The 12,956-nt window shown below is 43.9% G+C and overlaps 2 protein-coding genes across 12 annotated transcripts in view; one reads left to right on the top strand and one right to left on the bottom strand.

The window, feature by feature from the left end:
• Window positions 1-12,956, top strand: part of LOC308184723 (uncharacterized protein) — a 324,716-nt gene that overhangs the window by 187,481 nt on the left and 124,279 nt on the right. The window lies entirely within an intron of this gene.
• The window catches only part of LOC308184802 (ceramide transfer protein-like), a 30,488-nt gene continuing 28,504 nt past the window's right edge, over window positions 10,973-12,956 (bottom strand). For all 11 annotated transcript variants that reach the window (XR_013942918.1, XR_013942919.1, XR_013942920.1 and 8 more), the window contains one exon: window positions 10,973-12,210. Coding sequence is in view for 3 of the 11 variants with exons in the window: in XM_080572377.1 (XP_080428503.1) it covers window positions 12,167-12,210 (44 nt within the window). In the remaining 8 variants the exon portion in view is untranslated. The remainder of the gene's footprint in view (window positions 12,211-12,956) is intronic.

Here is a 12,956-nt window from a genome sequence, read left to right as displayed (position 1 = left end):
CAGCACGTCAAGGGAGGTGATTCTCCCCCTTTACTCTGCCCTGGTCAGGCCTCACCTGGAGTACTGTGTCCAGTTCTGGGCTCCCCGGTGTGGTGTATGAAGCATGTTTGTTCATTATTTCCCATGGCTATATTAAGAAGGAACAAAGGGAGTCGCCAGGTGGCTGTAAGGACCTTGAGGCTCCCTGCCTGTTGCTGTCTCGGACGGAGAGTTGAGAGAACTTTGTGTAAATACTATAACTGCAAAATTGATAACCCACTGTCCTATCTGAAGACAAAACAGCATGACCGGTTAAGGAGGGAAAACACCACATACCAAGCGGAGGAAGACTACGGCCTTCATCCGTGCGACCACCAGAGGGACCGGAGACGACCCCCTAGCAACAGTCGACGCAGCCGCAGTACCAGGAAGGGGGGCTACGTAACCCCGGAAGAACCCGATGATAAAAGGGGACTGTGAAGGGGGGGGGGGTGCGCGCCGTTTGAGGAGCACGGACTCCCCGGCCGCCCAGCGCTGTTTTGCTTGCTGATCGCTTACTCAATAAACTAATTCTTTCTGGCTAAAAGAGTAATTTATAACAAATTTGGTGCCGTGACTCGGATAGAGGTACGTCGATCGGGAAGCCTATCGAGGGGGGCGCCCCGCCGATTTCGGCGGCCTTCGCCGGGACTATTCCCGTTCGGGCCCTCTACCGACGAACCCTAAATTTCGGGCAGCAAGCAAATAAAGCCGGCAAACCCCTAGGTAATCTTTGTGCACGAAGGCCGAACGAAGACCCATGGGGTGGGTAAATATAGGCTCGTGTTCCGTTCGGTTGGGGTTGGTGATCCCAGAGTGCGTCTGTGTGAGACGTCCAATTGCGGACGAAGTGAGTGCGGACCCCTCAGTAGTGCGGTTCCCACATCCCGCGAGGGACTGGGCCACGACCAAAGGGGAAGCGGCTGCGTGTGTGTGTGAAGGCGCTCCGGAAGATGGGACAGAAGAAGAGTAAGCCTTCTGGTCCCATGGGCGGGGTTAGGTTGCCCCCTATACCCCCGGATAGTCCACTGGGGTTAATGATTAAGAATTGGAGTGATTCCCCTTCTAGGCGGGGAAAGGACAAAGTAAAAATGATTCATTATTGTATTGAAGTTTGGGGAGATCAGCAAATTCAAGGCGACAGTCTCTATTGGCCCTTGTATGGGTCGTCCGACAACGGGGTGTGTCAAGCCTTAAATGTTTATGTGAATGCCAAAGAACCTTTTTGTTTAGAAGAAAGCGAATATGCGAATATGCGAGTTTCTGGCTGGGCTGGGGGGATCGAGTTAATTTGTATTCGTTAAAAGAAAAAGGAGGGGAGGAGAAAGGGGAGGAGAAACGTAAGAAAAAGAATCGGGAATTGGAGGTCCCGGTATCACCACCTCCCTATGTCCTGCCCACGGCCCCCCCCAGGGCCTTCGAACCCACAGTCTTCAGGGGAGTCGGACAGTGATGTCGATCAAGGGCCGGTAACTAGGAGTCGAATTAGAAAACGGAGACAGAAATCTCAGAAACCTGAGAGCGTGGGGGGGCTGTATCCATTGAGAGAAATATCTATGGGAGGCCCGCAACCCGAAATGGGGTATGTGGCGGTCCCCACATTCTGGGGATGTCCGTGATTTTAAGAAAGAGATGGGAAATTTATTGGAAGACCCCCTTGGAGTAGCAGAGCGAGTGGATCAGTTCCTAGGACCCAATGTGTACACGTGGGAGGAGATACAATCTATATTGGGGATTTTATTTACCTCGGAAGAGAGGGGAATGATTAGGAGAGCGGGAATGCGAATCTGGGATCAACAGCATCAGCAAGGTCCAGCTGCAGATGTTAAGTGGCCACTGCAGAGACCTAATTGAAATAATCAGGACCCCATACACCGTGGTCATATGCAAGATTTATGAACCATTATTAATTAGGGAATCAGTCCCGAGAGGTCACAACATCAATAAGGCCTTTAGTGAACAACAACAACAACAACAAATAAAAAAAAAAAAGAGAGAAAAAAAAAAGAAAAAAAGAGGGATGAAACCCCGACGGAATGGCTAGAGAGGCTGCGTAAAAGCCTGCAGCTATATTCAGGGGCGGATCCGGGGACTCCTGTGGGAGAGGCCCTGCTGAAAACTCATTCGTAGCAAAATCCTGGCTGGATATTAGAAATTAGAAAGAAATTAGAAGAAATTAGAGAAGAGAGAAGATTGGCAGGATCGGGGTATCGGGGTTTGGACGTGTTATTAAGAGAAGCGCAGAAAGTGTTTGTCAGGAGAGAGAATGAGAAGGAGAAAGAACTAGCACGCCCCCCAGTGTTAAGTTTGCCAGATTTGTGGAGGCCTTTTTTTGTTTGTTTGTTTGTTTTGTTTTTTTGTTTGTTCGTGAACAGCGCGGAAGGCACGGCATACGGAGTGCTGGCCCAAGAATGGGCAGGGAGTAAAAAACCTGTGGCCTATTTGTCTAAATTATTAGACTCAGTTAGCCGGGGGTGGCCAAATTGTTTGCAAGTAGTGGTGGCTGCCGCCTTACTGGTAGAGGAAGCACAAAAAATCACTTTCAGAGGGGAAATCAAAGTAATATCTCCACACAATATACGTGGAGTACTGCAACAAAAGGCAGAAAAATGGATCACTGATGCCAGTTTATTGAAATATGAAGGAATATTAATCTCATCTCCAAAATTAACACTAGAAACAACCTCACTACAGAACCCTGCTCAATTTCTTTATGGGGAACCAGATGGGCCCTTAGGTCATAATTGCTTCCGAAATATAGAAGAGCAAACAAAATTAAGACCTGATTTAGAAGAAGTGGAATTACCTGTCGGTGAACAAATATATGTAGATGGTTCCTCAAGAATAGTTGAAGGGAAACGAAAATCAGGGTATGCGCTGGTAAATGGGAAAACATTTGAGATAGTAGAATCTGGACCCCTGAGCCCTAGCTGGTCGGCCCAAGCTTGTGAACTATATGCCATCTTGCGAGCCCTAAAATTGTTAAAGAATAAAAGTGGCACAATATATATACAGATTCAAAATATGCTTATGGGGTAATACATACATTTGGTAAAATATGGGAAGAAAGAGGGCTCATCAATTCACAAGGAAAGGGTTTAATACATCAGGAATTAATTGCCCAGGTCCTACAAGCTATTAGAGAACCTAAGGACATTGCTGTAGTACATATAAAAGTACATCAGAGGGGCCTTACCCCTCAGGTTAGGGGTAATAACCTGGCGGATCAGGAGGCGAAAAGAACAGCATTAATGAGTATGAGAACTATAAGAGCGAGGGAAAATTGCCCAGACTGTGGCAAAAACTTAAAGGAATTTCCATGTGATGCCTGTTGGAAGGATTTCGGCTTTGATGCTATACAATGTAGTTGCTTGTCCTGGGAAAAGGAGGAGGGGAAAAAGTCACATTGCCATCGTTATTTACACGGACCCATATATACATTACTCTGTTTTACGCAGCCAGAAAAGGATAAAATGGCTCAAATGGGCATAGAAGAAATAGATGGGGGGTAAATGGATATTGCCCGATGGACGGGAAATGCTTCCTAAGTCTGCAGCTCTGCGAGTGCTACGGAGGTTTCATGAGAACACCCACTGGGGAGCTCAAGCACTAGTGGACCAATTCGCTACAAAATATATGTGTATTGGAATATACAATGTAGCAAAATGAATTGTGCATGAATGTCTTGTCTGTAAAAGAGTGAATGCCCGACAAATGAGGGAAAGAGTATTAGGAGGTCGGGAATTAGCACACCGACCTTTTGCCAGAATTCAATTGGATTTCACAGAACTTCCAAAAGTGGGAAGGTACAAATATTTATTAGTAATTGTAGACCATCTCACGCATTTTGTCGAGGCTTTCCCGACAACGAGGGCAACGGCCCAAGCTGTGGTAAAAATACTATTAGAAAACATTATCCTGAGGTATGGGATTGTAGAAACAATTGATTCTGACCGAGACCCGCACTTTATATCAAAAGTGTCCAAAGAAACTATGAAGGCCTTGGGGACGAGTTGGGAATATCATACACCGTGGCACCCTCAGAGCTCTGGAAAGGTAGAACGAATGAATGGGGAAATTAAGAAGCAACTAACGAAGCTTATGATGGAGACAAAAACCTCCTGGGTGAAATGTTTACCACTTGCACTATTGAATATTCGAACACAGCCTCGAGTCGATGTCGGAATCTCACCTTTTGAAATGCTATACGGTATGCCTTATGATCTAGAGATACCAGCTGATCACCCCCAGATACAGGACACACAATTAACACCTTATTTAATACAACTTATGAATAGACGGAGGGAATTACAAGTGAAAGTGTTGGTGGCACAGCGTCCCCCGTTAGATATAGCAATCCATAGAATACAACCTGGAGATAAGGTTCTAATTAAGACATGGAAAGAAACATCTTTAACACCACGGTGGGAAGGCCCCTATGTTGTTTTACTTACTACAGAGACTGCTATCCGGACGGCTGAGAAGGGGTGGACGCATGCCAGTCGTGTGAAGGGACTAATCCCAATCCAGACAAGCGAATGGGAAGCAGTCGCAAACCCTGATGACTTAAAGCTTACTCTAAAACGGACTCGATAAGTATATACTGTCACTGTCTACATATCGTAAAAAGGGGGAGGAGGGGGGCTTTGTGTGATTGGTAACAGGCAAGAGGTCGCAGCTAACCGAGAAACTCCCCTGAAGAGCACTACTGCTGCCGAGAAGAACCCGCACCTTGTAGTTCGCCGCAACCGAACTGACAAGCGAGGCAGAGAGTGAAACGGTGGGGATCTGCGTGACCAGGTAAAAACCCCAAAGATGGGCCCTATCCACTTTTTGCGATACATAGTAATAGGTGTAAGTATTTGCACTGTTCCTGGGTCTGCGTATCCTCATAAACCTTTTATTTGGAGCCTAATTAAATGGGGAGGGGATACTGCATATAAGGAAAGAAGAAATTAAGAACCCCCAACAGGTGGGGCCAAACTGTCCACACCAAGAACTATCAGGAAATGTTTTGACACAAGCCTCTGAAATACAAACTACAAATAGCCCAAAGCTACTAAAGGTCATTAACAAATCAGTAGGCCAAAAATATGAAAAAAATGAAGGGGTGACTGAAAATAACATGTGGAAAATCATGGAAGCTAGTTATTTCTTATTGAATCAAACAAATCCCAACATCCCTAAACCTTGTTGGTTATGCCTTGATATAAGGCCTCCATGAAGAGATGTAGGAATAACATTGACGGAAGTAACTGGGAACGGAAGATGTGTAGGTACAATCCTTAGTGAGAAGCCCCATCTATGCAGTATTACGGAGAAGGTTACACCAGGAAGTAGAGAAAGGTGGTTAATACCTGCAAACAATGCTAGATGGGTCTGCTCATCGATAGGTGTTACCCCTTGTTTATCACTTGAACTCTTTAATGTATCCCAAGATTTCTGTATACAGGTAATAATTGTACCAAGAATTCTATACCTTCTATACCATTCTGAAGAGTATGTATATACACAGCACATAGTAGCAGAGAACCACTTAACAAGAAGAGAACCAATCACGGCTATAACATTGGCAACGTTAATAATTTTGGGAGGCACCGGGGTGAACAGTCAATTACTGCCCTGGAAAAATCGGTACGGTCACTATCAGAAGTTGTTTTGCAAAATCGTAGAGGATTAGATCTGATGTTTTTACAACATGGTGGATTGTGTGCCGCCTTGAAAGAAGAATGCTGTGTATATGCAGACCACACTGGAGTAGTGAGGGATACAATGAGGAAGCTCAGAGAAAGATTAGAAGAAAGAAAGAAAGAAAGAAAGAAAATGAGGCTAAGCAGAATTGGTACGAATATTGGTTTAATTATTCACCCTGGCTTACAACTTTACTGTCAACAATAGCGGGACCTTTGTTGTTACTAATATTGAGTCTAACTTTTGGACCATGTATTCTTAATCGAGTAATCGCGATTGTAAAAAACCGTTTGGAGACAGCACATTTGATGCATATCAGTGCCAAATACGAACCCATAACCACGAGTGAGGATGCTGAATCTCTAACGCTCAGCAGACAGGCATACCAGGAATTAATGAACAAAATAACTACTAAAAGAAAAAGGAGGGATTGTGGTGTATGAAGCATGTTTGTTCATTATTTCCCATGGCTATATTAAGAAGGAACAAAGGGAGTCGCCAGGTGGCTGTAAGGACCTTGAGGCTCCCTGCCTGTTGCTGTCTCGGACGGAGAGTTGAGAGAACTTTGTGTAAATACTATAACTGCAAAATTGATAACCCACTGTCCTATCTGAAAACAAAACAGCATGACCGGTTAAGGAGGGAAAACACCACATACCAAGCGGAGGAAGACTACGGCCTTCATCCGTGCGACCACCAGAGGGACCGGAGACGACCCCCTAGCAACAGTCGACGCAGCCGCAGTACCAGGAAGGGGGGCTACGTAACCCCGGAAGAACCCGATGATAAAAGGGGACTGTGAAGGGGGGGGGGGGTGCACGCCGTTTGAGGAGCACGGACTCCCCGGCCGCCCAGCGCTGTTTTGCTTGCTGATCGCTTACTCAATAAACTAAATCTTTCTGGCTAAAAGAGTAATTTATAACACCCGGTACAAAAAACACAGGGATCTCCTGGAAGGAGTCCAGCGGAGGGCCACAAAGATGATATGGGGCCTGGAGCATCTTCCCTATGAGGAAAGGCTAAGAGACCTGGGTCTGTTCAGCCTGGAGAAAAGAAGACTGAGAGGGGATCTTATTAATGTTTACAAATATCTTAACTGTGGGAGACAGAGGGATTTGGCCAACCTCTTTTCAGTGGTTTGTGGGGACAGAACAAGGGGCAATGGCCAAAAAATGGATCACGGGAAGTTCCGCACCAACATGCGAAAGAACTTCTTCACGGTAAGGGTGACAGAGCACTGGAACAGGCTGCCCAGGAAGGTTGTTGAGACTCCCTCTCTGGAGGTATTCAAGGCCCGTCTGGACGCCTACCTGGGCAACCTGCTCTAGGGAACCTGCTTTGGCAGTGGGGTTGGACCCGATGATCTCCTGAGGTCCCTTCCAACCCCTACAATTCTGTGATTCTGTGATTCTGTGACCTGCACAAGAGATCCATTTTTTAGGAATAAAATAACAAGATGGACGTCACGTCATCAGATCCCAGTGGATGCGATCAACAAAATAACAGCTATGTCTCCACCAACTAGCAAAAAAGAAATACAAACTTTCCTAGGTGTCGTGGGGTTTTGGAGAATGCACGTTCCAAATTACAGTCTGATTGTAAGCCTGCTCTATCAAGGAACCCGTAAGAAGAATGATTTCAAACGGGGCCCCGAGCAACGACAAGCCTTTGAACAAATTAAATGGGAGATAGTTCCTGCTTCAGAAGTGGTCGGTACTGAAGCACATCTCCTCCTGGCACCCCGACTGCCGGTAATGGGCTGGATGTTCAAAGGAAGGACCCCCTTTACATATCATGTAACAGATGCTACACGGAGTAAGTAGGTTGAACTGAGCACTCAGTGGGCTCAGATAGGAAACCCTAGTCGCACAGGAATCCTGGAAGTGATTGTGGCCTTGACAGAAGGCAAATATTTTGGGATATCACTGGAGGAGGAGGTGGCCCGTGCTGAAGAAGCCCCACTGTACTACAAGCTGTCAGAAAATGAGAAGCAATATGCCCTGTTCACTGATGGGTCCTGTCATACTGTGGGAAAGCATCGGAGATGGAAGGCTGCTGTATGGAGTCCTACATGACAAGTTGCAGAAGCTGCTGAGGGAGAAGGTGAATCGAGTCACTTTGCAGAAGTGAAAGCCATCCAGCTGGCTTTAGATCAGGCCACCTGGTTAGTCAACACTAGGGGATCTGCCAACCGAGCTGGACCTGCCCAATCAAACCTGTTACATACTGTAGAAGGGGATAAAGTCCCTGTAGTGCTCGTAAAAAGCATGCTGAGGAAGACAGTCTGGGCTATTCCTGCCTCAGGCAAAGGCAAACCCATTCATGGGACTACTTTTGCTCAAGGACCTTGATGCACTTGGTGAGTAATGCAAAAGAATGGGGAGGTCCGGTGTGTACCTCAAGGGGATTTAATACTGGGTGAGAACAGCCCATGAGTAGAATTGTATTATGTTAATTATTATCTAATGCTGTTATGTCATCACTACCGTGATTGCTATATGTCAGTGTCCTATTAATGGTATCACTGTGATATTCAAGGAGAATGGAGATATTCAAGGCCCGTCTGGACGCCTACCTGGGCTACCTGCTCTAGGGAACCTGCTTTGGTAGGGGGGTTGGACCCGATGATCTCTTGAGGTCCCTTCCAACCCCTACGATTCTGTGATTCTGTGAAGACAGAGGTGAAAAAAACATTAGACATCTCTGCTTTGTCTACGTCCCTATTTGTGAGGTGACCATCCTCACTGAGTAACGGACCAATGTTTTCTCTGGTCCTCCTTTTGTTGTTAACAAAACGGCCTTGGTCTGCCTTTTTTTGGGGGGGTTTAGGGGTTGGTACCATTTACCTCCCTGCCAATATCCTTCGCTGCATTCGATCCACGCGAGGTCCTCGCTAAAATAGTCTACCTAGACTTCAGCAAGGCCTTTGACACGGGCTCCCACGGTATTCTCCTGGACAAGCTGGCTTGGACAGGTACTGGGTTAAAAACTGGCTGGATGGCCAGGCAGAGAGACTGGTGGTGAATGGAGTGAAACCAAGTTGGCGACCGGTCACGAGTGGTGTTCCCCAGGGGTCGGTGTTGGGGCCCATCCTCTTTAATATCTTTATTGATGATTTGGATGAGGGAATTGAGTGTGCCCTCAATAAGTTTGCAGACAACACCAAGTTGGGGGGGAGTGTTGATCTGCCGGAGGGTAGGAAGGCCCTGCAGAGAGAGGGACCTGGACAGGTTGGATCGATGGGCAGAGGCCAATGGGATGAGGTTCAACATGGCTAAGTGCCAGGTCCTGCACTTTGGTCACAACAACCCCATGCAGCGTTATAGGCTTGGGGCAGAGTGGCTCGAAAGCTGTGCGGAGTAAAAGGATCTGGGGGTGCTGATTGATACTCACCTGAACATGAGCCAGCAGTGTGCCCAGGTGGCCAAGAAGGCCAACGGCATCCTGGCTAGTATCAGGAATAGTGTAGCCAGCAGGACCAGGGAGGTGATCGTCCCCCTGTACTCTGCTGTGGTGAGGCCGCACCTCCAGTACTGTGTTCAGTTTTAGTCCCCTCACTAAAAGAAAGACATCGAGGTGCTGGAGCATGTCCAGAGAAGGGCTACGAAGCTGGTGAAGGGCCTGGAACACAAGTCTTATGAGGAGCGGCTGAGGGAAACAGGGTTGTTTAGTCTGGAGAAGAGGAGGCTCAGGGGAGACCTTAGTGCTCTCTACAACTACCTGAAAGGAAGCTGTGGGGAGCTGGGGGTTGGCCTGTTCTCACAGGTAACTAGTGATAGGACTAGAGGGAATGGCCTCAAGTTGTGACAGGGGAGATTTAGGTTGGAAATTAGGAGAAATTTCTTCTCAGAAAGAGTAGTCAGGCATTGGAACAGGTTGCCCAGGGAGGTGTTGGAGTCACCATCCCTGGGGGTGTTTAAAGAAAGGTTGGACGTGATGCTTAGGGACATGGTCTAGTGGGTAACATTGGTGGTAGGGGGTATTGGTGGTTGGGCCAGATGATCTTGAAGGTCTTTTCCAGCCTTAATGATTCTATGATTTCCAGCAGATGTCTGGGAAGTTGAAGTCTCCCATGAGAACTTCCTTCAGATTTAGTTTGGCAACATCCAAATTCTCCAAACTGATATTCAGGGAACAATATTTGAAGAAGATGTTTGCATTCTCAGCCCTTCAAATTGGTTCAACTTAGAAAAACACCCATTCTGGAGTTAGGGGCTTCTTCTGCAAAGATGACCATAGCTGTATAAATACTACAGAGCCATTAACAGGAAGTAAACTCAGGAGTGCACATGTATGTGTCAGTGACTGGAAAAAGGGGTGAGCTCAAGAGACAGTGGAAATTTTATAGAACTCTCAAAGGAAAACCCCTTCTGGAAGAAAGGACCTAATGGCTACTTGCACACTGACAATCTGAGAGGCCTATAGAAAGCTGCCTTTTTGAAGAGGTCAGTTAATACCTATGTCTCAGTCTTGCAACTCCTTTTATATTCTTTAAAAAGCATCTTACAATTCTGATCAGGCATGGCTAATAGTAGCGAAGTACCAGTGCCTTTATCTAAAAGGCAAATGTATTTTTTACTAATAGTATCCATAGTGTAATTTTATTTATGGAATAAATCGCAAAAGTATATCGTATTTACTGCAACTACAGACATATACTACTTTGTAAATTTTCCATACCTTTGTAAAATAAAGCTACCAATTGAATTAACAGTTACTCATCTGCGTTCAACAACAATTACCAGAAATGGCAAATAAGGAATTAAACTTTCTTTTTTAAATCATTTATTTAAAGTTCCCATCAGTGGCTATGGTGAATGAACCATTGTTTTACTTGACTGTAAAAAGATTAAGTACGTTTGAGGTACAAGGTTTTGTGTTTTGTTTTTTTTTTAACATCATTATATAAAATGCTTACCGGTGATATAGTAAATGTACAAGTTTTCATATTATTTGCCTTAGTAGCATTACCATACAGGCACTTCTCTACATATTCAAATTAACAGAATAATTCTGTAATAAGGCATACTTCATGCACACCATTAAAGAAAGGCAAATAAAAAATGTAGAGTTATGGAGCATGAATTTTGAATACATGTGTAATATGTGTATGTATCATTTAATCTCTATAGAGAAGATAGATACATTTTTTTCAACAACGTGCAGATCACATTTAATCATTTGCCAAATCTTCATTATGTTACTATCTTATAGTCATTTTCAAGTACCTATTATACTATATCAAATAAAATTTTCAGCTTTCTTTTGAAAAAAAAAAATATGTATGATACTTTTTTTTCTTGAGATAAAGAGGTCAGTGAAACACTCAGCAGTCTCCGAATAGTTTCCAGCTACCAGACATTGGTAAAAGATCTCATCACAGCAACTAAAGGGAACTTTCCTACACATCCTCATAGCTCTGATGGGATTTTAATCAAAAGGAAAGTATCAACGTGATTCATTTTCTACATGAACCTCATAGCATGGCTTTATTAAGATGAGGAAAACACATGCAAGATTTGAAAATAACATACTCATCTTCATTCTAGACTGGGAATGCTGTCCTATGTAGTCCAAATTATTTCAATAAATATTGTAATGTACTGTAACTTCTCACGGCTTCAGGAAAGCCCTGGATATCATGCAAGAAAGCGGTCCACATACACCATGGAAAGATGACTTCTAGCTTTCAGGCAGTCTCTTGGGCACTCATACAATATCTTCCTATAAATTTCTGGATCATGTTTAACAAAAATTCTGTAGCACATATTACATAAGTAAAACCACAACAGAAATATAAAAATAACTTGGGAAAAAAATAAAGCTTTTCACACTTATTCCTTCAGAGCTAAAAGTCTTCATAGGAGTAAGACAATAGAAAAGGCAACGTCATAAGGATATTTGACAGCCCTCAGTTATTAACCAACATTTTATGTAACAAGATGATTCATTATAGAAACCAGCAGCAATGAACTATGATTATACAAAGCAAAAAAACCCTGCCAATAAGTCACCTAGGCTTTACTGAACTCCCCCCCCCCCCAAAAAAAAAAACATAGATTTTTGTGCATATAAAGCACATACAGTATGCTATATGTGCATTTGTCTTTTGTGGTTTTTAGACATGAACAAAAACTGTGCAATTATCTTAGGAAGGTTGACAGTGAAATTCTGCAAGTTGTTTAAAATTAAAGCAGTAACCCACACTGGTGATTCAAAGTTGCATGTTCTTCCTCTTCTATAACAAGTAAATAAAAAATAGAGCCATATACATGTTATCAATACATGTATTTATAGTTACACACTGATTCAGCAAGAAAACTTAGGTGAGAGCTAGTGTTAAATGTTCAGCCTCATGGTGTCACAACATTTCTTCACTTCAGTATATAAAGCCTAGAATTTGGGTCATAAAAAGACTGTAGATCCTTTGTTCCAGCGTGGAGTGCTCCATGCACTGTCACTTATCTAACGTGGAATGCTCACTCAGTCTTGTTCTGATCACTGCAGATAAGCAAAGACAAATACAGCAATGTAAATTTTGAACACTAATAGGAAGACAAGAAATTGTTAAACCCCATAAATATTAGCGCTGCTATGGTCAATGTTGGCTCGTGACAGACATATTTTTAATGTTTCACCTAGATGATTTCTCTAACAATACACAAATAAAAACATGAATCAGATATTACAGGACTACCTGTTACAGAAGGAACAAGTGATGAAGACTTGAAGTCTGACATAATAAAACCTAATACCTACCTAATAGAGGTAGCCTGCATCATGCATACAAAAGTGATTAAAAAAAAAAAACACACTTACAGATCTTCCTCTAATACTAGAGCTACCAAATGCTACTGTGTAGCTGGAATTTGATGGTTTGATACTACAGTTATACATAACAAAGAGTCTACACTGTAAGATTGTAAGAGTCTACACACTAATAAAAACTAAGCAAAGCCTTACTTTGCCCAAAGGCTTATGTCTAACAGATTAAGATAGCCTCAAAAGTGTTTGGTAAATCTTTTTCTAATGTCACATCATCATTTAAATGCTGAAATAATTTTAGATGACCCCAATGACACGTACCATAAAAATACATCCATTAACTTCAGAAAGCATCATAAATGCAGCCCAGAAAGCCAACTGTATCCTGGGCTGCCTCAAAAGAAGCATGACCATCAGGTTGAAAGAGGTGATTCTCCCCCTCTACTCTGCTCTCATGAGACCCCACCTAGAGTACTGCATCC

The sequence above is a fragment of the Anser brachyrhynchus genome (assembly GCF_964034855.1).
Source record: "Anser brachyrhynchus genome assembly, chromosome: W".
Classification (NCBI taxonomy): domain Eukaryota; kingdom Metazoa; phylum Chordata; class Aves; order Anseriformes; family Anatidae; genus Anser; species Anser brachyrhynchus.
Note: the sequence above shows the minus strand (reverse complement) of the source record. Positions and strands in the feature narration are given on the sequence as shown.